Source organism: Rousettus aegyptiacus, unplaced genomic scaffold (genome assembly GCF_014176215.1).
Source record: "Rousettus aegyptiacus isolate mRouAeg1 unplaced genomic scaffold, mRouAeg1.p scaffold_m13_p_8, whole genome shotgun sequence".
Lineage (NCBI taxonomy): Eukaryota > Metazoa > Chordata > Mammalia > Chiroptera > Pteropodidae > Rousettus > Rousettus aegyptiacus.
The window spans coordinates 54,127,453-54,153,880 of NW_023416311.1; the positions used below are offsets into that span (position 1 = coordinate 54,127,453).

General features: G+C 37.9%; 1 protein-coding gene across 4 annotated transcripts in view; it reads right to left on the minus strand.

Annotated features, from left to right (window-relative positions):
• Positions 1 to 22,695, minus strand: part of CAST (calpastatin) — a 103,339-nt gene extending 80,644 nt beyond the window's left edge. Inside the window, exons 1-2 of one of the 4 annotated variants that reach the window (XM_036225968.1) lie at positions 22,471 to 22,695; positions 10,869 to 10,931 (exon numbers count right to left, since the gene is read on the minus strand). In XM_036225968.1, the coding sequence (XP_036081861.1) occupies positions 10,869 to 10,931; positions 22,471 to 22,545 (138 nt within the window). In that variant the 5' untranslated portion in view covers positions 22,546 to 22,695. Of the gene's footprint in view, positions 1 to 10,868; positions 10,932 to 21,790; positions 21,950 to 22,470 lie in introns of those variants that run through there. The other 3 variants (XM_036225965.1, XM_036225967.1, XM_036225966.1) reach the window with 3 other exon arrangements.
• Between the last annotated feature and the right edge of the window lie 3,733 nt (positions 22,696 to 26,428).

The following is a 26,428-nucleotide window of genomic DNA, read 5'->3' on the forward strand; positions in this document are numbered from 1 at the left end:
TATTGTTTCCACATGAAAACATGTTTTTATTTAAAAATAGTATCTAAAAACGATTCTCTTTCAAAAGCGTAAGCAGATTTTTCAACACTAACAATTATAAAACTGGGACTCTTATTTACAAATGTTCCTTTACACTGGTTGTAAATAATCTACAGATGATTCAAGTTGCTTTTTTTACCGAAAGAAGTATAAATGTGTGCTACCACAAATGTAATGCAATAAATGGGGTCTGCTGGCCCCTGGGAAACACTGATAAATAAGTTGTAATAAATAAGTCTTATCATGAAGTCATAAGATTACATAGAAATTCACTTATTGAATGAAATGTCTCTTACACAATGGCCTTAGCGGCACAAACGGTGGCAGCCACACTTCGGTGAATACTCAGTGCCCATTTACCACATTCGAGCCAGCTCAAGTCTTTCCTAGTTTCGAGGTGGCTACATTGACTAAGAGTCAGGAGAGCACTCTCCTGCTCCTGCCTCTGCTGTGACTTAGTTTCCCTCGGTGCCATATTTTCTACCTTCAAAGAGGGAATAGCTGTCCCTATGCTTGCTACCCTTTAGATTCCTAGGAACTGGAATGATTTAATTTTGCTTTATGATCTTCTTGAATGAAAACAAGGTATAACACAAGGAAGAAAGAAGGAACGAAAGAAGTGAGTTACAAAAATTTGACAAGTTACAAAAATTTGGTAAGAAAGTCTGTGGAGTTGGTCTTAGGTAGAATTCTTAAAACAGGTAATTTTATAAATAATACCAGATACTAGTTAAAAGCACAGACTATAATGTGAGTCAATTCTGTGTGACCTTAGACAGTTACTTAAGCTGTCCTCCATGTCCTCCTCAGAAGAATGCAGTTATTATTGTAAGAGTGAGTGGGTGGGTGTGTAGGTATGTGTGTGTAGGTGTGTGTGTGTGTGCGTGTGTGTGTGTGTATGTGTCTCGTTCTCAACAAATGATTTCTAATTATCAACTACCTTTACCTCTGTAGAAAATAGTAGTTACATAATTCTTTTCCCTTCTTGTCAAACTGCTCCTCATTAAGGTGTTAATAATTAACATAGTATCATCCCTCCTGGGATTACCTACAATTTAAAAGGGGACCCTGGAAAAGACAATTTTCAACTCAAAGATTAAGGAAGTTGCTAATGTTGTAATTTCAGACATGAACAACAAGCCACTGGGAAAACATTATTACATGGTACCTCCTAAATATATCTACTTAATAAGATTGCCCCTTCAAGGGTGGGAACATATCTCTAAGCCCTTTAAATTGCATGTCACATTTTAGAGGTATTTTTGTATTCACATATGTGTGTACTTATCAGAGTAAAAGATAACAGCTTTCATCAAATGCCAAAAGGGACCATGAACTAAAAATATTTTAAAAACCTTGCCCTCTAAGCTGCCTTGAGGCCAAAATCCCTATTCTCTGTGCATATCTAAGAGATGCACTTCTATTCAAACGCACACACACACAGACACACACACAAACACACACACCAGCACCAGCAGAAACAACAGCCTTGCCCTCCAAGTATCTCTTCGCCATTGCCAGGGAAAAAGGCTCACATGTTAAACACTTCTCTCTTTAAGGTCTAAGAAGACAAAGGCATAGATTTAGTTCTGATCATTGTTAAAACACTCTCTTCCATTATTCTTTAATTATCTATGCTGTTTATTGTTCTTTGCCCTCTGATTAAAAATAAACATTTAGAATAAAGAGAAAAATAGAAAGAAGAAAATGTAAATAACCAAAATCTTGCCATTCAAGATAACTACTTTTAGTTATTTTTTGCTTTTTATGCAAATACAAAACTATGCACAGTGTTATAAATGTGATGTAAATGGAATTGTATTTCTTTTTTTAACCTAACATTAACATTTTCCTCTGTCATTAAATATTTTCAAGGTATGATGCTAAAGATGCCTCAGTCACTATGTCTGTACCATAACTTCACCAATTTATTACTGCTGTACACTGTTTCTCCTCTAGTTTGTTATTACGATAAGTAAAGCTATGTTGAATATACTTGTACAGAGCCATAAGATACACCCCTGATTATGCACTTGAAACAAATTCTAAGAACTGGAATTTCTGGGTCAAAAAGGTTTAATTGTTTTTCTTATTCATGACTCTTATTTCACATTTCTAGATATCATTTATGTTTTTATCAAAAAAAATTTTAATCATATTTCTAACATTTCCAATCTTATAAGTTGTAAGTTTTTAAATGTTTGAAGAAAATTTACATAAGACATCAAAATCAAGCTTCTTTCTTAAGAAACACACACGCGCGCGCGTGCTAATTCACAAAGACAAAGTCAACAGTGTGTTAAACATTTCTGCTGAGGCTAGAAATGTTTTTATTCCATCAGTTTTTGAACACTGCACCACAGCAAGGAATTTCCTCCTTTTCGCCACTTGGTGTCCCCTGAACTACACATTTAGCGCTAGGTCAGAGGGATGGCATCGTATCATACCTAAGAAGTCTTTCAGTTACCCCTCCTCTGTGTAGTTGCTAGCTAAGAACCCTCGTTATCATTAAAATGTGTTATTTTAAAAATTCATTAGTCATTCGGCTCTCTATTCAGCCTTCACTGTTCAGTGAAATGAATATATAGCTTCAGTTTCTACCAAGTCTACTCTGCATTGTTAGAAAAGCAGGAAAAAATGACTAACAAAATTATATTCAGAGATTCAATTTTTATCTCAAGTACTAAGTGAAAGCAAAATTGAAATGTGAACATGAGATCATTTTAACTCTCAATTTCCTATAAGAGACATGTTTTTTCTTTAAAACTGTACTTGCAATTTTCAGATTTCAGCATGATATATTTCTAAAATGTACTGGTCCATGAATTTAAGTTTAAAATCTATTATTAAAACTATTATGTAGACATTCAAATAGCTTATTTAATCCTAAGATATGTATCCAGGTTGAATTCTGAGAAAAATTCAGGAAGTGTACAAAATTCAGGACAAAAATTCTGTGCCATTCTGAGACCATATTGAGATTACCTTCCTTCTCATCTGCCGTGGAAATTTTGAAGAGCCACATACACAACCCAGTTAGCCTGCCCCCAGTCTATGACGTCCCCGGAGGCAGCATATTACACAGTCACTGATACAGGCTCTGGAGTCCAACTGCCTTGATTTGAATCACAGCTCTGCCACTTCCTAGATTTATGTCCTTAAGCAAATTACTTTGTCTCACTAAGGGCATTTTCCTCACCTATAAAATAGACATAGTAATACCTCTACCTGAGTCAGTGTGAGGATCAATGAGACATTTCATACGAAGGGTCTAGAACGGAGCCTGGGCCATACAGAAAGCTCTATAAAAGTTAGCTGCTATTATTGTTGTTATTATTATTACTATTTTATTATTACTAATTATTAGGGCAACAAAGAGAGCTTGCATGGCAATAAGAGTGAGCTGCTTATTGATTTGTGACCATGAGATGGGACAGTACTCAAATTCCTTTTCTGGTTATATATTACAAAGCCTTCCTCATTAATAAAAAAAAGAAAGTGTGTTAGTTCATTAATTAAAAAAAAAGTTTGTTAGTTTATTAAGCTTAGTAGTTCTTTTGTTTCAAAACAAACTGTGTAACACCTAGAAACATATGCCAATAGCTACATTTAGAGACCTTCTGCATCAACATTCAATGAATTGTTTTATCAGAAGCTAAGGATGCACCTTTAACAAAGAATATGAAAATAGTGTGCTTTTAAATTAAGAACTGTGATATACAAAACGCTATATCATTGGATATAGAATTGCTCATAAAAAAAATAATGAGCACTTTACTCCTATAAAAGGATATACAAATGTATCAACGTTATATCATACAGCAATAGTATACCCTTCACTGTTGTACTTTGGATTTATGAGCCTAATTACCTAAGACCATAGGTCCCACCAAAATTATCTCTGAAAAGACTGGACCCTGTGGCATATGAAGTTAGAATCAAATGTTAACGAAATGTCAAAGGAATTGAATTGAAGTTAAATTTTCTGACTTTGGAGTAGGTCATAAGTCCTGGAAACTGATAGACAGAATGATTAAATATTATTCTTGAAATATCCTGTTTTTAAGTTTATTTTTTATTCTTCTCTTTAGGCTTCATTAGCTTCTCAAAGATAAAGGAATGATTGATTCAATAGGGATAGTGACCTGAAATTATGCCCTTAGCAAGGTACCTGTTTCACCTAATGAATGAATATGTATGATTCTTGCCATAAAGTCAACAGTATTTTATCATATAACAATGTGCAAATAGCTTGGTATAGCTTTATAAAAACAGTTCATTTGTGAAAGTAAAACCTCATGGAAAGCTGACATCACAAAGGTTTTTATTTTTCAATCAGTATTGTTACAGAATGCTTAGTAAATGTGTATAACAGTGTGTTAATATCATTAAAAAGTACCTAAAACTCTCTATTCTTCACTTTCCAGGATATTATGTGAGATAACATAGTAATTCTCAAATTTTAACATGCCTAAGAATCACTAGCTATAGCATGAAAAATTCAGAGTCCTGGGCCCCATTCCCAGAGATTCTGATTTAGCAGCTCTAAGGTGGGATCAAGGAATCACTACTTTTACCAGCTACCCTAGATGACTACTTTTCAGTGGTCTTCTGAGCACATTTTGAACACTGAGATAATTCTCACAGCACATATAGCACAGGGGTCGGCACACATAAGTATTTCCTTTTTTGTTGTTTTTCGTTTTCTTTTTCCTTTTTAAGATGACTTCCCTACCCGCTATCCCCTGGACCAACTCTGTTCTGCAGTATTCTGGGGACAGCACGGCTCTGAGGCACATTAAAAGTGCTGCAGTTTCAAAGAGTCTTTAGCTGGAGGAAGCACGTACTAACTCCATTTCTTCCTACTTCTCCTAGGACCTTGTCTTTTCATCTATTCTATCGTTCATTTTACTCTTTATTAATGACTCCTCTTTAGACTACATATTAGTTTAGTCTTCCTCATCGTAAAAAATTTTAAAATGTTTTTTTCGAAGCTGCTCAAGCTCCCATTCCATCTTCCTTCCTAACCCTTGCTGTCAAAATTCTTGGTTGAAATTATTGAAGAAAAGAATGTAGAGAGAAAGAAGAGAGAAACCAAAAGTAAATAATAAATGCCTGCATGTAGGAGTGTGGAAGGAGAAATCAGTGAAAAAAAACTCAGAGAAGAAACAATTAAAAGGTAGGGGAACCTGGATGCTGCAGTATCATCGACACGAAGGCTGAAAGAAGGGTCTGTGATGGCTAATTGTCTTCAAACTCGGAAACCTCAAGCTCCTCTGTTGAAACTCATGAGGAGTTACACACAGCTAATAAACAAAATAGACTCTAAAATGGAAACCCATGTCACTAGACAAAGAAAACTAGAAAAGAAGCTAAGCAGTATCAGTACAAGAAAATTCCAATAATTCCTAGTATAAAATAACTGTTGTTAACCAGTTCTACTCTTCTTAGAGGCAAAAACTTCACCAAAAAAAAAAAAAACCAAACCAAGAGCAATTGCCAAAATCTAGGCAGACTCTTCATTCTAATCAAAGCCAATGGAACTGTATTGAAAAGCACAATCAGTGAACCACTTGTGTTGCGAGGTCTGAAACAGAGTAAACCTACACCCCTAAAAAACCTTTTCTCTTCCCTGAATGCTCAGGCTCCTCATTCAGAAATGCAACTGTCTAGAAAACCTAGTGGTCACACCTCCTGGATAGGAGTCCTCCTCATGAGGCAACCTACCTTTATTCTCTATCAGTGCCTCTCTTTCTAAGACAGTGTCTCTTCTTCCTAAACTAAGCTAAGACTGCAAACCCTAAAAACTAACTAAGCAGAAATTAGAGTGATTCAGTGGAGCGGGGCAGGATGTAGCACGACAGGGCTGTGGGCAGGGTGTGGCAGTGGTGCCTTAAGACCTGGGAGAGTAGTTGTCCCAGGTAATCTTCTTGGGGGCAGAGGTAAGAAGAGCCCCATTAGCAGTACATGCTAAGGAATGAAGATTTTCCATGTATTTCATTTCATACAGATGATGTCCTGTATTGAACGAAAGACCATATGACAGTGGTGATTTTACCAGGAATGTGCATATCCAACCTGCCGAATAGCTGTAGATCTGAGAAGGTTCAAGTAGCTCAAACACGGTCAGAACAGGGCTAAGAACGGCAGGCTTATGACTCAGCTGACAGGCCCTAGACACAGAACTCTACTTAAAAATGAACAAATAGAAGGAAATAACCTGGTCTCTAAAACTGCAGAGGAAGGGAGAAGACCATCATTTTCATGAAAAATTACAGCGAATGGATATCACAAAATGATACACCACGAGAAGAAAATTTAGAAAAAACATCTGCATCCTTAATAGGAAAGAAGATAGTATTACCTTCACAAAGCCTGCATAGAGGGTTACAAATTCAGAGCACATTGAGGTGGACAGATAAGAGTGAGACAAAAGGAGAGATAGGGGGAGATTAGAGAGGGGTACAAATAAACCCTCAAAACAAAAAAGGGCAAATTTTAACCTGTACTCAAGTTTCAACAGCAAAATTTAGATGATAGAAATAAAGATACAGAGGATAAACTTCAGGAACTCTCTCAGAATGAAAAAAGTTATGATCAAAGAGAGAAAATTGTGAGGCAATCAATGAATATCTAATCTCATAATTATATGTATGTTTTAAAAAGAAACAAGAAAAACAAAAATAAGAACAATAATTAAATAAGACATTCCGGAGAAAAATTAATAAAGTGAAACACATACATAGGCACATCCTGGTATCTTTTTTTTAATTTTAAGAACAACAACAACAAAAAAAAAAGTCATATATGTACCAAGATAATAAAAGAAGTTTTTTTAAAAAAAAATTAAAATTAGGGTTCCTCAGACATAACACAAAAAGCCAGAAAATAATGAAGCAATAGGTACAAAATAGAACTATTACCCAAAAATGTTGTACAATTTTTTGTGTGTGAAGCAAGCAGAAAAGCATGCCTAGAGTCATACAGAAAATCACTGTCTGCGCTCTCTTCCCAAGAAAGTTATTGTAAAAAATATTCTGTTCATTGAAGAATTAAATCAAAATTTAGAACTAAAACATGGGGAAACTGCAGTCCAAAAAAAATCCTGAACTTCCCTGATTCAGTTTAACCTCCCAAATCAGACAACTAGGTGGATTCTACATTGACTGCTAGAGTCTGGATCTCTAGGTGAGCCTAGCGGAACTGCCCTCGGCGCACTCTGCAGCTTTGCCTCTGTCTTGGCACTGGACATCGGTTTATGCAACCACAATCAACCTCCACAATAAATATGGACTTTTGTCAGGACTCACAATCCCTAAAACAATGTGTACTGCAATACTCATCCAGAATTTGCTAACAATGGCTAAATCACTTGCTTGTGGGAACACTTTCCCAGAATACCTCTTGAAAAAGTGTGTTTTCCTCCCACGAAAATACAGTACGAAATAATGACCAGATTAAATGACAAGGTACTTGAATGATGATTTTTCTATGCATTTAAAAGCCACACACAATGACTCTTTTTTTAATTGGAAAAGATTGATCTATCATAAAGCACATTATTGATCATTTTCAATCTAGGCCCTGTTGATAATGTTCCTTTGTTATCTCAGCTTATATACATACATGTAGAAAAAAAGATGTAGGGAAATACTCTAAAATGGAAATAGTAGCCATCTCTCTTGGTGCTAGAATTCAAGATGATGACATTTTTTCTTTGAAGTCTTCAATACTTTCTAAATTTTCTTCAGTGACTATATTTTAGCTGTACAATCATTAAAAAGTTACTAAAATCCATATATATGATAAGTATGAACACAATATTATCGCATTCGAGAACACACACAAAATTTTGTAGCAGTAGTTATAACCAAGTGGTAAGACTCTGGATAATAGTTTCTTTGCTTTAACAAGTGCACATTACTTTTTTGATTAAAAAAGACTAATTTTATTAAGAAGAAAAAGTGTTAAAAATAGTTGGAGTCATGCAATACTTAATTTATGCATTTTAAAAGAAGGAAAAGTAAACATTGAGGAAAAGAATGCCACCAATGCTATTACAGTAAAGAAAATATATCAAATCCTTTTTTCTTTAAGGTGAAATTTCTATTCTCTTCTATTTATACCTTTCCTCCTTTACTCATAAATCTATTATTAAATTTGAGTTCTTAAAACTGACTGTGAGATGATGCCCATCTTATGCTTTAAATTCCATTCCTCAGGACTTCGCTGAAATATGTGGCTATAATGCTCCCACTCCCCCAGGGTGGCCAGATGTGTTAGTCAAATACTTTAGATTTGGATGCAGATTTGGAAAGACTTCTTTGTTCTACTGCATTTAAAGGCGATGATGCTAAATGCTTTCATTTTCCTGCTCTCCAGTCATTTTTATCTTTGGCTTGTTGGTCCTTAAAATTTTTAGTCTTATAATTCCTCTGCATCTGAGAAGGACTGAAATTCGTAACGATTGGTAAAACAGACAAATACATTTGTCATAGACACTTACTCAACTCCATCAAGCATTTCATTGCAAAAGCAACATGACAAATGATACTTTAGTTTTAGATTCTACTAAAATTGCCAAAGACATCTTAGGATCACTTAATGACTGTCTAGAGGTCATAGTCCAAACAAGTAACAATTATGATAACAGCAGAAAAATCTCTGAAATTCATATAGCTGCATTCATCCCCAGATAGTTGTACATATGACAATATAACAGTGGTTCTTACCTAAATTAATCATTTCTCTCCTGGTTACAGCTTCCCAAACTCTTCTTCTGTGCCCTTTTTCTTATACCTCCAAATGAAATGCAGCAGAGTAATAGAGAAAGAAGAAAAAAATGCCAAGAAGTATCCCTGAGCATAGAAAGCAAATTCTCAAACTGATTTTGTTTCAAAGGCCTGGGTCTGTGTTGGAAGCCAAACCAGTATGTTTGCATACGTTTGGGGACAACACATTGTTTAACCCTTGAAGGTACATGCTAGTTTGAAAATGGATTAACAAAACCCAAAGTAAGATTCCTGATCTCACTTCATGTTCAACAAAGCAGTAGGTAAGAAAATACTTAGGAGTGACAATCAGTTTTAGAAAATCTTTTTCTGGTAATCTGAGAAGAAAAGAGCAACCATAGAGAGCAGGCAGGGCGAATGACAAACCCAGATTGTACATGGTTTTATAACAGTGAAATACAATGCCTAATGCAAAGTTGATTTCCTTGAATTTTGTCCAGGGCCACAGTATCTCATCAATGACGTATGTGCACATAACAAAGAATTAGAGACGCCTTGGAAAAAGAACACACCGGAAATATACCTTGACTACCAAATTATTGCACCCATAGGCCTGTTAACTCTATCAAGTAAATATGGGGAGAAATTGGTGAGATAATAAACAATCTTCAGTCTCAGACTATGTGAATCTCTATATTGATTTACACCATGGAAGCAGGGGAAAGCCTCTCTCTATCTCCTCTTTGCTTCTGTTGGCCGGGACAGAGCAGAACACACCCACTTGTCCAGGCTCTGGCACAAGTATAGGAATTGCACATCTGAATTTTTTAAATGTGTTATAAAATAATGTTGGAATTGCTTGAATTTCTGATAAAGATAAGAATTCCTTCTTCCTATTCTTCGGGTAGAAGTTCAGCCTTTCGGTTTCAAACTGAAAGTACAGTCTATCTCCACTGACACAGAAATCTCAAATTCTCCCCTGGCTGCATTTGTAACAGGGCTCCTTATCAGTTTTCCCAAGCCCTTTATAAATATGGAAATAAGATACTTTATAGTCCAGATATTATAAAAAGTCCTAACACTGTGCTAGCAGCTATTGCCTAAGCCAACAATGCCTGTACTCTCAAGATGTAATATTTAAGCTTCCACAAAATAATGTAATTAGTGAGATTAAGTCTATGAGAATTAGCCTCCTATCCACGTGATGAATTCAAAAAGATTTCATTTTTTGTGCAAATAGCTTAATCTTGATAAATATTATCGTGAATAATATCTAAAAACAAAAATGGAGAAAGAGTATCTAAATTTCTGAAAATATGTTAATAATATAAAGAAAAATAAAATGATCACTTTATGCTTTCTAAATTTCCATGTCCCTTTCAGGACTATCTTATCTTACAAGTTGGAAATGACACCATTTCTCCTGAGTGAAGATGAATGTATCTATTTAGATTTAAAAGGTGAAAGGCAGTAAAAGGGAGGCAAGTCCAGTACCCTCCCAAAGATAACCCTTTCATATGACCCTTTCACAGAGAAGCAAGCCAGTATTGACAGTGCACATAATAGTGCATCATTCAGTGAAAGGATAAATTCCCAGGCTCACAGAAAACCTATCTCAAAGTGCAGAGGCTTGTTTTTACTAGTTTTTCCACAGAATCGATCCAAATAAAAAGTTCTTTCTTTCTTCCTTTTGTTCACGAATGTGAATGACAGGTTAATCTGGGAACTGGGAAAGGAGAGCGATTTCCTTTCACAGTTCACTCTTATAAAAATATTTCCTTTCCCACTGCAATGTTTGCTCTACCCTTCTCCACCTGCCATGTTCACCAATACAACGTTTAAGATTCACCAATTCCTATAGGGAAAATATCCTAAATAACTGAGTACTATTTCTAAAGTTTCCTTTTCTTGGAGCACTCTATTTTTTATTTATTTTTTTAAATGATTTCCACTTATATTCTTAAATCAAATCTTTGTTAAAACTAAATTTGCCAATATTCCAGTAGTAGTTCTTTTGCTACCTTCATTATTTGTTTTAAGACAGAATTCACAATTTAAAAGCAAAGGAAAATAAAAACTGAGTATTATGGAAATTACCTCATCCGATCCTTTTTTTTCTCCTGACTTGGAAGGCGAGTCACTGTTTTTTTCATTGGCATGCTATTAAAAAAAAAAAAAAAAAGATAATATTTAATAGAGGGAAGTGATACAGGATAATGTAGTAGTGACTTTAATCCCAAAGGGCTAAATGTATAGACTGTTAAGAACAAGGACCCCTTTAATCTTCCTTCTGAGAGTGCTAATAAGTCTACAGCAATGTGGGTGGCTTTCAAAAATCAAGGGAAACTACAGACATTCATTTGGGATGTAGAAAATCAGTCTGTAATTAACCAGACCCAGATCTGATAGCGATGCCAAGGCAGCTTCTCATCTACAAAATGCCTCATGGAATTTTAAGCCCAAATTGCCAGCATGGGAGACGTCTGGTTCCTCATGGAGATGAGATGTCTGAGGACCATGTTGAGCCTAAAGCTATACTTAAGCCTCAGGTCAGCAGAGACAAGAGGGAGGAACACAGCTTCCAAGTCAACCATCATCTCCAATGGCTCCGGGGAATTCTCTAAAGTTCTTTTAAGTATTCACCCATGCAGAAAGATAAACTCTGAAGTAGAAAGACCATACCTACAACTTCCATTTACTGTGGCTTTAGAATTTCATTATGTCCAGAAACAGAATTATCTTTTCCACTAGGACACCAGGGATGAATGCAAGTATTTTTATGTGGTACATAAAAGCTTCAAGTAGCTTACATGCTCATTTCTTTTGATGATAAAATAAGCCATAAAGTTTATCAAATTTTTTTGAAAAATGAAAAAACTTGTATGTTCCTGAAAAGAGGATACAAAAATTCTTTCTTATTTACTTTCTTTTCTTTTTCTTTTTTTTTTTTTTTTTTTTTTTTTTTGCACATAGTAGGATGTATAAGAAAGTGGGGAGAGGGAACCCAAATATAAGAAAATAAAAGCTCGTCATTGGGTTCAATCCCAATCACCTTCAGTAAACCAAAACATAAAATCTCATTATGTTCCCTTGAGCAGAATCATAACCTAGATATATAAGTCAATGAAATCATTCAAATTAAGAAGAGTGGAAATAATAGTAATAGTAGTAATATTTATATTGTTCTTTATTATTTACAAGGCACTTTCATATACGTTCTTATTTGACAATAAAAGAGACTCATATAATTTTTGTGGATGAAAAAACTAATAATAAGAGTCATTTGGTGTGCTTTTCACAAGGACATATACCTAGTAAGTGGGAAAAGTTCACAAAGCAGGTTTTCTGACTTCAAATTTGTTCTTTGTCACTAAATCATGCTAAATGGAATAATAATCCCTTTACTCGTAACAACAGATATTTTAGTAAAAAGCCGAGGAATATCAGACACATGGCTGAAATTTTTCAATCGTTCTTTATATGAAAAACTGGGAAGAAATCACTTTCATGAATGGAAAATTCTTCCCAACAAAAGACTCTCATCAATTAGTGGATAGAATCCATGAAAGAGTGGGCAGGCGCACTAGCTTTGTGAATGAAGCCCTCTACGGGGCTTGTTTTACCTACATGTCCCAGTCAAGGGTTTGTTTGTCCACAGTTGAAAGCAATCACTATTGAGTAATTATTGAATCTTAAAAAAAAAAACTTAAAAATAATTTAAAAAGTCATTTAAAAGCCCACACATATCAGAGCAAGATGGGAACTGATAAGTTTTAGACTAACTTGGTAAGCAAAAGATTCTTTAAGGCCAGACAAGGGGGAAAAAATTATACAACATTTAGAGATAGAACATGAGAGGGACAGATTTATAATGACAGAGACTTAGCTAATCTGTCTCCTTCTATAACTTGTATTTTTAGAACCATGATGTAACATTCATTTATTATCTCCAATTCCATATTTTTGTCAGATTAGGTATAGATAACAACACACAATATCCACTGTTTTACTGAGTGTACTATTTAGAGTGACTCATTTACTTGTCAGGAAGTATTATTCCATTTTACAAATGAGAAACTTAAAGAGACAATTTGCTCTTGTCCGGTACAAGGTTCCATGTTCTCCACAAAGTCTCACTCTGCTCCCTGCTCATGTGGCAAATATACTTTAATATATTACCCTACTGTAAGTGCACAGCCTTTTTTCCTGGTGGTGGTTCAAAATTGTAATCCTCCAGATTAACTAGCACCATAAGTTACTTGCTTCTGCTGAAATACCCAAAATCTCTCAAAATTATGTAGGTTCCAAATAACAATTTGAGAGGGATAAATACATAATGAACACTTTTAAAAATGTTGAGTTATAACGACAAATTATAAAAATTATATATTATAAGAACTGGTATTTTGTGATTTCAAAAGAAATATTTGTTCTCAATAGAAAGCTTTTTTATACTACATGAAAGAATAAAAATCACATAAATAAAATGGCAACACTTAGAAACTGTATAGATTATATTTTTCCAGTTTTGTTTTTTTAGTCCGTATTTTTATTATATTCATTTTTTTAATACACAGAAAAGTTGAAAAGATAATACAATAGATGCCATATTCCCACCACTTATATTAATTATTAATAACTATTGTCATATTTGCATATACTTTAGACAGATCGATCTCTTTATACTTGTAGGTACCTGCATTTGAAAGTAAATTGTAGATATTCTAAAATTGTACTCCTAAACATTTGACAAAGCATCTCAAATTGAGGACCATCATCACTTTAAGAGAATTCACAAGAATTACGAATGCCATTTACTTTCCAGTAAATAGCAACTTTATAAATGAACCATTGCCCTGACCATTTCTTGGGGCTTAGTTAATATTCAGCAGTCTACTAATGAGGTAAAATCAGTTATGCCTTTTCACCGAGATAGATTCAATGTGTTTGATTTTTTAATTCATGGAATAATTGGGCACTTTTGACATAACTGAGCTGGTGTAATGAAATATTTGGGAAGGATATATGGTAAATTTGATCTGACTTAGGAACCTGCAGCAAGACTCTCTAAGAGCAAAGACAGAAAACTTCAACTACTACAGCTACCTGTAGCTGGTGGGGTGAGGAGAGGTGAGAAGCTTGAGAAGCAAAAGATAGACAGGTCAAGAAAGAGAACTGAGCCACAAACCTGATAAATCTGAGGACTTTTCTATATGAGGAAAAAGAAACTAACATGTTCTAATCACCTACTCTGTGTCAAACCCAGTGCCAGGCATCTCACCTGTATGGTTACCTTTACTCCCCATGGCAACTAGGGGTACACACTGTCACCTCATTCTATAGCTAAAGAAATTGAGGATCTGAATAGTGAGACCCTCCTCAGTCAGAAATATATCAGGATTATAGTCTATCAACATTATAGACTAGGCTACACTGGCTCTTGTTAAACGGTTGAGATTCACATTAAGAAAGTCTCAATCCAAGGCTCTAAAATGAAAACAATCACCAAAACTCTCCCCCCACAAAATACAAAACCTTTCTATTCTAAAACTGGTTTGTTTTATAAAATTAATCAGACACACAATACTTATCAATTTCAACCTGTATTGGCACCTGGAAACAAGGCCAAAGACAGAAAGAGCAGGAGACCAGCCCTAAATCTGTACAAATTTCATTGGGAAGATAAGGCCACAGAAGGCCAGAAACGACATGGAACTAAGACGAAGACAGAGGCGGTAAGGAGTTCAGAGGCAATGAGACAAATCAGGTAAGGGGCTTTCCTCTTTCCTCAAAAAATAATCTTCCAAATATTTCCAGCCTGTGACATCACCACATATTTGGCAAGAACAGTTATCCTTGTCCTCATTCTAGGCCACAACACTTATATGCTTAAAATCTTCTACCAGAGTAAACCCATAAACCTGTCAGGAAATCAACGAGAGCTAGGAGCAACAGGGCCTGGAGCGTGAGCTCTCTCTCAGCTGAGGGCCTTCCAGCACTTGAGAACCCTCCCTGTTGTTAGCCAGATACACCCTGACACACACACAGAGACAAAGGTATACCTCTCACAAAATAAGATAAGATACAACTGAGCAAACTGCTACACATGTAAAAGAAAGAAGGCAAAAATACTGAGTTTCTACAAGTTCAAGCCCAGCCATGAAAATATCCAATACTAGTGTGCTTCTAAAATGTCTTTGATTTAAAAAAAAAAAAAAAAAAAAAAATCTAAAATTAAATTGAGGTGATGCTTGCACTACCTTGTGCATATATTTTTAAAAAATATTGAATTACATGGTTTCATAGGTGAATTTATGGTATGTGAAGTATATCTAAATAAAGTTGTTTTAAAAAACAGTAAAGGTTATTTGAAAACAACTTGGAAATTTTCTTCAACTTGGAGACAAGGCCATTGATATCAATTATTTGCATGTCCAGCGACAGCTATAGCAAAATCATGAATCAATAAAAGGTTATCTTAATGTCTTCTGGACTTTCCTAGTGCACGGAGCTTAGCTCTCTCACTGCACCACCAGTGCACCTACTGGAAAAGGTTTGTTTCAGGGCCTCCTGAGGATCGCAGCGCCTTTGATCAGCAGTGGTCCCCTCCCTCAGTGAGGGCCACAGGTACCCGGGGCACTTCTGGAAACACTCATGCTGGAGACCAGGGATTCGGAGTTAGTCTATATAGGGAAGGCCTGGTCATATATATTTTTCTAAATTTCCCCAGGTGATCCTAAAATGTAGCTAGGATTGGAAACCACTGGTGTGGAGGGATGATTTGTGGGCACGACAACCAGAAGCAGAGGTTTCTGATTCTCAAATCAGTCCACTGAGTTGGTACCATGGGGCTTCCTCTGGTCAAGCAGACTGGGGCAGCTCTGGGCTTCCTGGGTAAACTGAGTATTCAATGGAGAAGCAAAGGGCCTTGTGTTCACACAAGCATTTCATGACTAATTCTGAGCCTTGTTCTGTGCATGGCACATCATATCTTCTTATCAGCACATAAGGCTCTATTTTCTTAGTAAGCAAACAAATTAGCACTTTATTGTAGACTCTTGCTTACTGATTACTTCATAAAGATATATTTTGCCTTCCCAACCTCGTGGTAAATTATGTATTTTCTAGACCTGTGGAACAGGTGTGACAAATAATTCTTGATTGAATGACTACATTTCCACAAACGTCTGATTGTTTTCTGTGAAAGCACTTTTGCTCCTTTCAGGACAGTAAACTAGATGAAAGGAAAGCAAGCTGAAAAAATAGCGTGGAAAATTAAGAGACTATGTGCAAGTTGATATTTCCTGCCAAATCCCCTAAAATCTACTCTTATAGAATATTTCGCTTGCTAAAACAAGATTGTGCAGCAAATAAGCAGCAGACCGAGATTTACAGCTGGTTTTGCTTTAAAACAGTCTCCCTGGTGCAGATCTGGGCCTGTTAGCCTCAAGTGGACTCCCTGCCTTGAGCCTGATCTGTTGGTGTAGCAGGAATGTTTGCTGGCTCCCTGGATAGACGGCATCAGGCTGTGTTTGGCCAGTACGAAGCATGGGCAGGAGATGATGTGGTGGGTGGGTGGTATTTCCCCCTCCTTTCTGCAGTAGGGTCTCCTGAGGGACAGGCCGAAGGAGGTGCCAGCTTCTGAAAGGTGTTACAGCTTCTCCCTCCATCTTTACAGCCAGGGAATGATAGCAGCTTCCTGCAATTTCTAATCTCTGGTTTGCCTCACCCACCCAGTTGGGTGAGTCTTCTGTTACCTGGGCAACCAACTCCCTGCATTCCATTCCCCGGCAAACTCTAACAGGACAGAAAGAGCAGGGATCTGAAAGGCTATGTAACCTTGAGCAAATAATTTCAACTTTTTTTTTCCTTTTTAAAATGGAGCTAATGGTACCTTCCCCTCTACCCCCCATGGGATTACATATTTATGAAACGAGCTGATGTTGAAAAAGAGCCAGGCCCATTTTATGATTCATTTTAAGAATATAATAAAAGTTATTCCACCCCTTTCTTTTTCTCTGGCACCAAGCTGACTGTGGTGAATTATGAGACAGTAAAATGAATATAAGAAGTAAGCAAAAGTTTAAAGGTTTATTTTCGAAGGCTGTAAATATTCAAGCAGGGATTTAGGTTTTTACTTTTCATAAGTACAAAAAAAAATAGGTTTATCTGATAAGTTTATGTTTAGCACTTTGTCTATCTCATGATTGTGTTATGTTAGTCTCACACTTTCATATTATATCTAAGAAAATTAAGTACATAGGGAACACAGAATTAGTTTTCCAAACAATCTATACAAAGTTGGTCACAGGGATGACCCTTAAAAGTGCCATTTCCATGCCTTCAAATACTTTGGAAGGATGGGTGTATGTGTGTGTGTGTGTTGGTAAGTCTGGGAGTTGGATAGATAAAGCAAGATTGGCACAATGTTACAATGTTGACAATTATTGAAGACAGGTAATAGGTACATGAGAAGTTCATTATATTATTCTCTCTTCCTCTGTAATAAAAAGTTTTTAAAAACTTAGAATTCTCTTAAGAATATGTATCTCTGTAAAGTCACCCAAAGGCAATACCCTAGCCATTTTTCTTGGTTGGTTGTAATACTGGACACTCCAAACTCACAGAGAAGACTAGTGGGAGGTTGAGTTTGTTTACTTAAAAAAATCATTGAGTACAGAAAGTCAAGAAAATGGTGTATAAAAAATGGAAATATCAGTAAAAAGATAGATAACCTAAAAAAAAACCAAAAAGAAATCATAGAGCAGAGATATACAATAACAGAAATTAAAAATTCACCAGAGGTATTTCAAAGGCAAATTGAGCTGGCAGAAGAAATATAATAATAACGATAAAATAAGACAATCAAAATTATTGAGTCTGAGGAACAGAAAGAAAAATGATAAAAGAAACATGAACTGAGTCTAGAGACCTAACGAAGACATTGTGTTGTGTGAATCCCAGAAGAAGAGAGGGCAAAAGAAGCAGATTATTTGAAGAAATAATTGCCTAAAACTTCTCAAATTTGAAGAAAGACATGAATACAAACATCTGAGAAGCTCAACAAACTTCAAGTAGATGAACTCTAAGAACTCCACATGGAGACACATTATAATCAAACTGTTGAAAGACAAAGAGAGAATCTTGAAAGCAGCCAAAAAAAATGACTTGTTACATGCAACGAATATTCAATAAGATTACAGATTTCTCTTCAGAAACCTTAAAAGTCAGAAGGCAGTAGGCCAAGTGTTGGCGAGCATGTGAAGAAATTGGAACCCTTGTGTACTGACAGTGGGAATATAAAATGGTACAACCACCTTAGAAAACAGTAAAGTGGTTTCTCAAAAAATAGCTGAAATGGAAGCAACCCAAGTGTCCACTGACAGATGAATGGATAAGCAAAATGTGATATATATATACATGATGGACTATTAATTACTCAGCCTTAAAAAGTAAGGAAATTCTGGCGTAAGTCATAACATGGATGAATCTTTAGGATGTTATGCTAAGTGAATTAAGCCAGTCACAAAAAGACAAATACAGTATGATTCCACTTATATGAGGTTCCTAGAATAGTCAGATTCAGAGAGACAGAAAGTAGAATGGTGCTTGCCAGAGACTTAGTGGAAAGGGAAATGGGGGAGTTCCTAATCAAAGGGCATAAAGTTTCAGTCGAGCAAGATGAATAAGCTCTGGAGTTCTGCTGTATAACACTGGATCTATAGTCAAGAATAAAATACTGTATACTTAAAATTTTGTAAGATGGTAGGTCTTATGTTAAATGTTCTTATAGTAGAATTGAAAAAAGGAAAATGGAAAGGAATACAGATACATAAATACAATGCTACCTATTTGAATGTATGTATGTAAATCAAATGAGGATGTATGTTTTAATGGGTATAGAGTTTAAGTTTTTCAATAAAAAGAGTTCCGGAGATAGTAGTGATGGTTTCACAAGAATATGAATCTACTTAATTTCACTGAACTTTACACTTAAAAATGGTTAAGATGGTAAATTCTATGTTATGTGTATTTTACTACAATATTAAAAAAAAGAACTCAAGGGGGGCGAAAAAAACAGAATAAAGATGGGCTGCTTTAAAAAGTCTTGAACTCCACTGAGACAACCTACTCAGGACTAATTACCCACCCATTCATCTGGGAATCTCAAATGACTACCCACTGTTTCCACCCCCAGTAAACTCTAGCATTCTTTAAAAAGCCCTTGAATATAATTAAAGTGCTTTCTTAGAAGTGTCAAAACTGATTAAAGAACAATATCATCAGATTTCATTCTTAGTTTAAAAGTCTTATCTGCAATAGGAAGCAAACCAATTTGGAAACTGCCAACAATCAAGACAGAAGTTATGTCTGACCTGCATTCTTCCCACACCCTAAAGCCTATGCCCTTTTTGCAAACATTATAATTTGCATTCTTTATTCCTAAATATCACTGTGGCCAAGTGGGCTGTCCTGCCATGGAAGGTTTGTGACACTGTTCCCAGGCTGGCTGCAATGACGGGCCTCCCAAATGACTTGGCTCCTTGGTCATGCCATCACTGGGCCCATCGGCCTAATTAGGCTAAGAAACACCTTTAATTAACATAGCCTATCCGAGTCAACTTATGACTCAGGACTGTGGTTGCTAGTGTAAACTAAATTTATTCTCCATCATGCTTCATCGTTATGACACTCCTCAGATGTTCTTCAAATATAGCTTTTTAAAATTTTAAAATATGCCCACATAATTCTTCAAAAGATAAGATCAATGATATTGATGGTATTTGGAATCGAAAGATATATTGTAATGTTTCACTGACAGGCTTTATATGTGACATTCCCTTAAATACATCACGGATATATTTGTTCATTATTTTATTTTATTCTGCCTAAATTTTTAAAGCTAGGTCATTCACAATCTTTTTCAGTTTTTAAAGGATCCCACTAAAGATATTGTATGGGATTTATCAAAAACATGATATTATATATATGTACTATATATAATAAACATATTATATATGTACATGTGCATATGTATCATATATGTGTATATGTTATAAACTGGCTCCATAGACCGCTATGAGATTTATTGATGAGATTTTGTGTGCATATGTGTGCATTTTTTTGTGGAAAAAATGGAAAAATTGTCCTTAGCTTTCATTTACTTCTCAAAATGGTTTGTGATCACCCCCTCACAACCACCAAACAAAAACAATAGGAACCCATGTCTAGAGTTGTGCTGTCCAGTATTGTAGCCATTAACAACTCATGCCTGTTGGCACTTGAAATGGGGCAAGTGTGAATTAGATTTTGAAAAATATGAAAAAGAAGATATAAAATAAGCGATTTGTACATTGATTACATGTTGAAACAATGTTCTGCGATATAGTGGTTCAAGTGAAATATATTATTAACATTAATTTTATCTGTTTCTTTTTGCTTTTGTTAATGTGGTTATTAGAAAATTTACAATTATATATGTGGCTCACGAAATTTCTATTGGACAGCACTGGTTTAAGAAAGGTCAGATTTTAGTCACAAGCATGTTGCTAATCCTAGCAGGTTCCTACTAGCAAAAAATTCCTTACTTAGTTCCAGAACTGTATTCTAAGAGAGGTTTTAGCAAAAATGTCAAATTATGACTAAACATAACAGAGTTAAAGGCATAGATTTAAACTACTTTTATCCAAATATTCCAGCATAATTTCCTTTAGAGAATCATGAATTTGGAAGGGAAAGTCTGTTATCAAATGAACTTTTGCCATTTATATCTGCAGATAATTCACGTGGTACATTTTGGTAAGAACCTCAGAATAATGACTCAAAGCAAGATTTTGCTTTTATCAATAAGGTGCTATATTTTTAAATTTCAGAAAACATAATGGGAAACATTCATCAAGAAATGTCTCAAGGGAAACTAGAATTCCCAATTATTAGAGGTATATGTATATGGTTCATTAATCTAATTTGTCCCTTATGTGGTACCTATTATCACCTCCATTTTACAGATGTAGAAATAGGTTCAAAAAAGTTCATTCATTGCCCTCTGAGAACAAGAACTCTGTCTTGTTCTCCACTGTGTACTTGGAGGCTAATACTTTGCTGGCACATAGTAGGTGCTCGGTAAATGGTAAATGGCTGATAGGTGACAGTTTACTGATTCCGACAAAAGTTTTCTCACTTAAAGAATGATTACGACATCTTTGCTTTTTTCCAATACCACATGAGAGAGTAGTGTACTTAACTAATTTTTTAAATTTTCACCATAAATTGATATGATATATTTTTGCTATGTCAACAAAATTTTCGTGTTTGTTTTTTTTTTTTTTTTCTGGAAAGCAATTTAATCTTAAATTATGCTTCCTGGTTCCTAAACATTACAAGTGCCAACTTGACTGGAGATGACACCTAATTGGTTGGCCTGGCACCTAAAGCAGTAAATAAATAGAATATCTTTGTCCCTTATCCAAAGTAGTAAAGTACAAAGCAGCACCGCCCCACGCCCCTCCCCGCCCAGGATCTTGATCTCAGTTGCTTCTGCTCCTTGGAGTTTGGGGTTTTCTCCTTGCCCCACATCCCGGCTGCCTCTCCTCCTATGTGTTGGAGAATGCACGTCCAAAAACATTCCTCTAAAAGTTTAAGCTTTACTCTTGGGTTAAAAACAAACACTAGATCTAAGCTTTTACGAGCTGAATTTGATTGAGTTCATGCAGGAATCCCTATCCTAGGGAGGAATTCCTCTAGCAACAATTCCTGTTCCATTCGACTTGTGAGCGCGAGCTGAGCCTTGTGCAGCAGCTCACCCCGACTCATACGCCGGGGCGCGCTCGCACATACCACTGCAGGGTTGAGTCTCGGCCTCTGCTGGAGCCTAACCTGAAGGTCTGAGAGGACGTCCTGCCCAGTCCTTATCCCTTCCCTACCAGACCCCGGACAATATCTCGTCCACACGCCCAGAAAGGCCAAGCGAACACACATTCCCTTCCTGGTCATGCCCAGGCACGATCGCTTCTATTTACCGTCTTGTACCACCAGCTTGCGAACGCCATAGCGATAACCGGATTACTCTGAACCGCCGCGACGCAGGACCCGGAGAGGATGCGGGGTGCGGTGCGGTAGGAGCGGGGTTTGCACTCCGCAGGACTTGGCTGGCACTGAACTCTGCAGGTCCTGCAGCTTCAGGTGGGCGGGCACCGGGCCGGGCCCGACACAGGCCCCGCCCCCTACAGGCTGTCCCCGCCCCCCGATTTGGGTTGGGGATGGTTAGGGAAGATGTGTGTTATTTCTCCAGGCAGCCACGCCCTGCAGCCCCGATTTTACGCGGAAGACAGGATCCCGCAGTCCAGTTAAACCACCCCACCCACTCTGGGGGGTGGGAGGGAGGGTTCCCGAATGAACTTTAGTTCCCTTTGATCCCCATACCATTTCACTCACGTCTAACCGACCAACTTTTCCCGACGCGGGCCACCCCCCATCCGGCTCGCGCCACGCCCAGCGCACTCAGTCCAAATCCTGGAATCCCCCGCCACCTCCCGCACCTGTCAGACGGCGGCCCTGAGCTCTGCGCCCTTCCCAGGCCCGAGGGGGTGGAGGGGTGTACGCGACAGCAGGCCAGGCAGGCTGCATCCAGAGGAGGCGCCCCACGGCCCCGGGCTGGGTCGTCCCAGCGCGCAGCCCCTCGGACGGGAGCGCCACTCACCTCCTGGGCGTGACGGGCCGCTGCGGCGCGGCGGGGTCGCGGGGAGGCGGCGGGCTTCTGGCCCGGCTGGGACATGGCGAGGCCGCGACGAGCGCTGCCTCCGGGAGAGCGCAGCGGAGACTGCAAGGGAGGCCCCAGCCGGGAGCGCGGGGAGGGACAGAGGGAGGGAGCATAAGGGCCAGCGGGCGCCCGTGAGGCGGTTTTTCCGACCCAGCCCCTAACCCGTCAGGGGGCTGCCCCTCGCCCCGCTGGGCCCTCCCCTTCCTGCCCGCTACTGGCTGTAGCGGTCCGGGCCTGAAACTTAACACCCTGGTCCCGCTGTCTTCACCCACTGACCCTCCCCGCCTCCTCCGCCCCAGAACTGCTCGCTTCCCTGTAGGTCAGAGAGAGAAGGGGCTGGAAGTCCAAGGGTTCCTCCTCCGACTTGTCCAGACTGATCTTGCAGTTGTGCAACGGGAGAGCGGGACCTGGGCGTGGCCCGTCTACGCCTTGACCCTTCTACCGAAGAATCTCCAGTACATATCTTTTCTGCCATCTGCCCTGGTTTACTTAGAATTTATCAACTCACATCTGGCCCGAGCTTGGACCCTCTGCATAAGAAAGCGGATCACAAAATCAAATTGGTTTGTGTGTATGTTTGTGTATGTGTGCGCGCGCGCCTATGTTTTGTCATTTTACTTTTTACTTTTTTTTTTTTTTGGTAGGGGCAGTTTGGAAAGTTTAATAATGTTTCATGGGGGTAAAGCCATAGGTCCCAATCTAAATCGAAAAATAGCCCCCATTTTAAACCCCTATAGCTGTTCTGTAGCCTGCCTGGTTTTCTTCTGAGGCAAGATTGCTTTTGTCTTTGGCCCGTCTCAAACAGCACTTCCTGGTTTGGGGGGTGGAAGTGAATGTAACAAGCCTGACTACAAAACGCTCATCTGTAGAGACTGTCAGCCTGCGGTTGCTGCCGGTTTGTGCTCAGACATGACTGTAAAATCCTGTTAGCCTGTAACGGCATTGACACTTTGGGCCTTGGGGTCACTATTCTCTACAGTGCTGTTTTTTAGGCATTTGGAGAGAGAGGCCAGATTATAGGAAAAGATTTGCTGTGCTATATGGAGAATAGAATTGTTACTTTTTCTTATTTTTAGGGATTCCAGCTTCCCTTTACTCAAGGGACTGGCTGCCTCATTCTTAATTGGGGGAGCAGGGAAGGATGATTTAAATGCATTTCCTCTTAAAAGGTTCTAGTTCTCTAGGGATGCAGTAATTTCCAACAAACAGGCTTCAGTGCAGGAATTTACACAAAAAATGAAACAACTTGAATATGGGCTCTGCAACTGTCCTTTCAAGAAAAATTGGTGGCAGCAATTACGTGCAAAATTGAGGAAAATATGTCATAAGTCTGAAAAAAATGCTTTTATGATTGTGACCAAAAAATGCTTTTATGATTGTGACCAAACAGCTACAGTAAGTTAAGCAAACACTTAAACTAGATGGGTGAGGTGTAGTCAGTCTCCCTTGGGCCCAGGAATGGGAATCAGTTCTTACTAGGGAGCTTAGAGGGCCTAGACTTGGGTTTTAGATTCCTAATTTCGTTATTCTAACTCTGGAAGAAGAGCGGGTTCCATTAAAGTTTGAGGTGTTTTCTCTAATAGATATTTAAAATGGAATTTAAACCTGTTAGTTTTATATTTCTTGAAAGTCTTCTATGTATACTACGGTGAAAGGAATTGTAGAGGGAGCGATATAAAGATTAAAATACACATATCCTGCCCTCCAAGGACTTACAGTTTAGCTGAAGTCATACGGCATTTGTAACACATGATCATTGGTGTGTCATTGAAATTTATACAGTGTGTGAATAAGTACGAATGTGCTTTGGGGGTTTGGGGTTCTGTTGGTTTTGGCGATTATAAGAAGAAAAAGAAAGCTTGAGTGGGCTGGCTGGCAGGGGGGTTGTGGACAGAAGAAAGGGTGGAGCAGTTCAGGAAATACTAAGGGGCCCACAACACCTGGCTGTAGCTGCTAGTCTAAGTTCAGGACTTATTCATCCATTTATCAACTTATTTATTAAGCAGCCACACTGTGCTCATGATATAGTTGATTGGCTTTGCTTACGTCAGAATTCATATAAGCAGAACTATTGCAGGCTACACAGTACATTGATAACTATGAGTAAAGAAAAATTTCAAAGAAGCTGAAGATGAGAGTGATGTTCTCACTTTCTCTTGTAATCAGTGAAGAATTAGAAACTTCAATACTATGACCAGCATTTGGGTATTTGGGAAAGCTCATTTTAAATATTTATGGCAACTTTTGCTACAGTTTTATTTGCATATTTGTAAGAATTTTATTCCTTTATTTACTCAGTAACAGGATGCCTGCTATGTGCCAGGCTCTGTGGAGGTAGTAGGGCCCTCCTATACTCAAGTCCAGTAGGAAAGACAGACAAATAAGTCCATAAGCACATGAGGGCAGTGGCCTGTAAGGGATTCCAAGTGTACTGTAGGATCCTGAGGAGGAGCTTTACATTCTTCCTGAGGGGTGGGGAAGTCGGGGGCTACTTCTTCCCCACCTGTTTGATTTGAGTAAATTAAAACCCCCTCCAACTAATCTCCACATTTTATCTCTTCCTATTCATTCTGGTAATAGTGGAGAAACTCACCACTTCTCAGCAGGAAACAAAATGAGAGAAAGGACGGAGTCCAGAGAAGAAGGCAGTGCACCCAGAGACAGAGCTGCAGTGGGACAAAAGGAAGCTCTTAAAGAATTGAGTGCCAAAGGCCAAGGGAAAGGCCTTATATGAGAAAGGGCTGGTCCACAACATAAACTGTCACTCAAAGGTTGGGTCAGATAATGTATGAAGAGTGTCCATTTATCTGACCACAGAGAGGTTTTTGGTAACTCAGCCAGTGGGTAAAATTTAGGAGACAGTGTGTTTTTCTGAGGTACCCACAGTTTGGATAATTCCCTTCACTTTGGATGGTATTTCTTTCTACACCACCACATATACCTGGAAGGTGAGTTACCCCAAAGAAACCTAGACCTTCTGGCTGACATCCAAGTGTCCTCCAATTCTATTGAAACTTACCTGTCCTATCTGCCACATGAGACTCTCAGCCAAGTTTGTTCTACCCCATAGAGGTGGTTTCCTGAGTAAACCAGATAAAAGGAAAAAAGAATCCTTGTAAATAGGCAAAGACTAATTAGAAAACACACAAAGGCTCTCATAGCCTCCTTTCTCTCATAACATTCATGTATCTGAGTGGGAGCTTCATGCTCTTAGACTATTGAATTATCCAGAAGAATGGCTGCAGTGGTGAAGTTCTGTGCATAAAGGAGAGGAAGGTATGCTAGCCAATTGGAGAATATGTTTAGACAACAGGAGTCTTGCCATGTGCCATGATCTGAATGTGTCCCCTCAAATTCATATGTTAAAATACTAATGACCATTGAGATGGTATTAGTAGACGGGACTTTGGGGAGGTGATTAGGTCATAATGACTAAGATTAATGCCCTTATAAAAGCGGTCCAAAAGAGCTCCCTTACCCCTTCTGCCATGTAAGGAAACATGAAGTCTGTGACTCAGAAAAGGGCCTTCAATCAAACATGCTGTCACCCTGATCTTGGACTTAGAGCCTCTGGAACTATGAGAAATACATTTTTGTCGTTTCTAAGCTCCCTGGTCCATAGTATTTTGTTACAGCATTCTGCATGGACAAAGACATTGTGCTTCTCAGATCACATTCAGTTTTTGAATGGATGGAAGATAGGTTGCAGGGAGGGACAAAGGATGGAGATGGGAGGACAGAGGGACGGAGGCAGAGAGAAGAAAGGATAAATAGCAGATGAACTAGTTTTAAAGTTTCACTGCTACCGAATAAGAACTTGAGTCATACACATACCTATAGACAACCCCTCAGATTTTATGTCTCATCTAAATAATAAAACACCTGCAAAATAATTTCA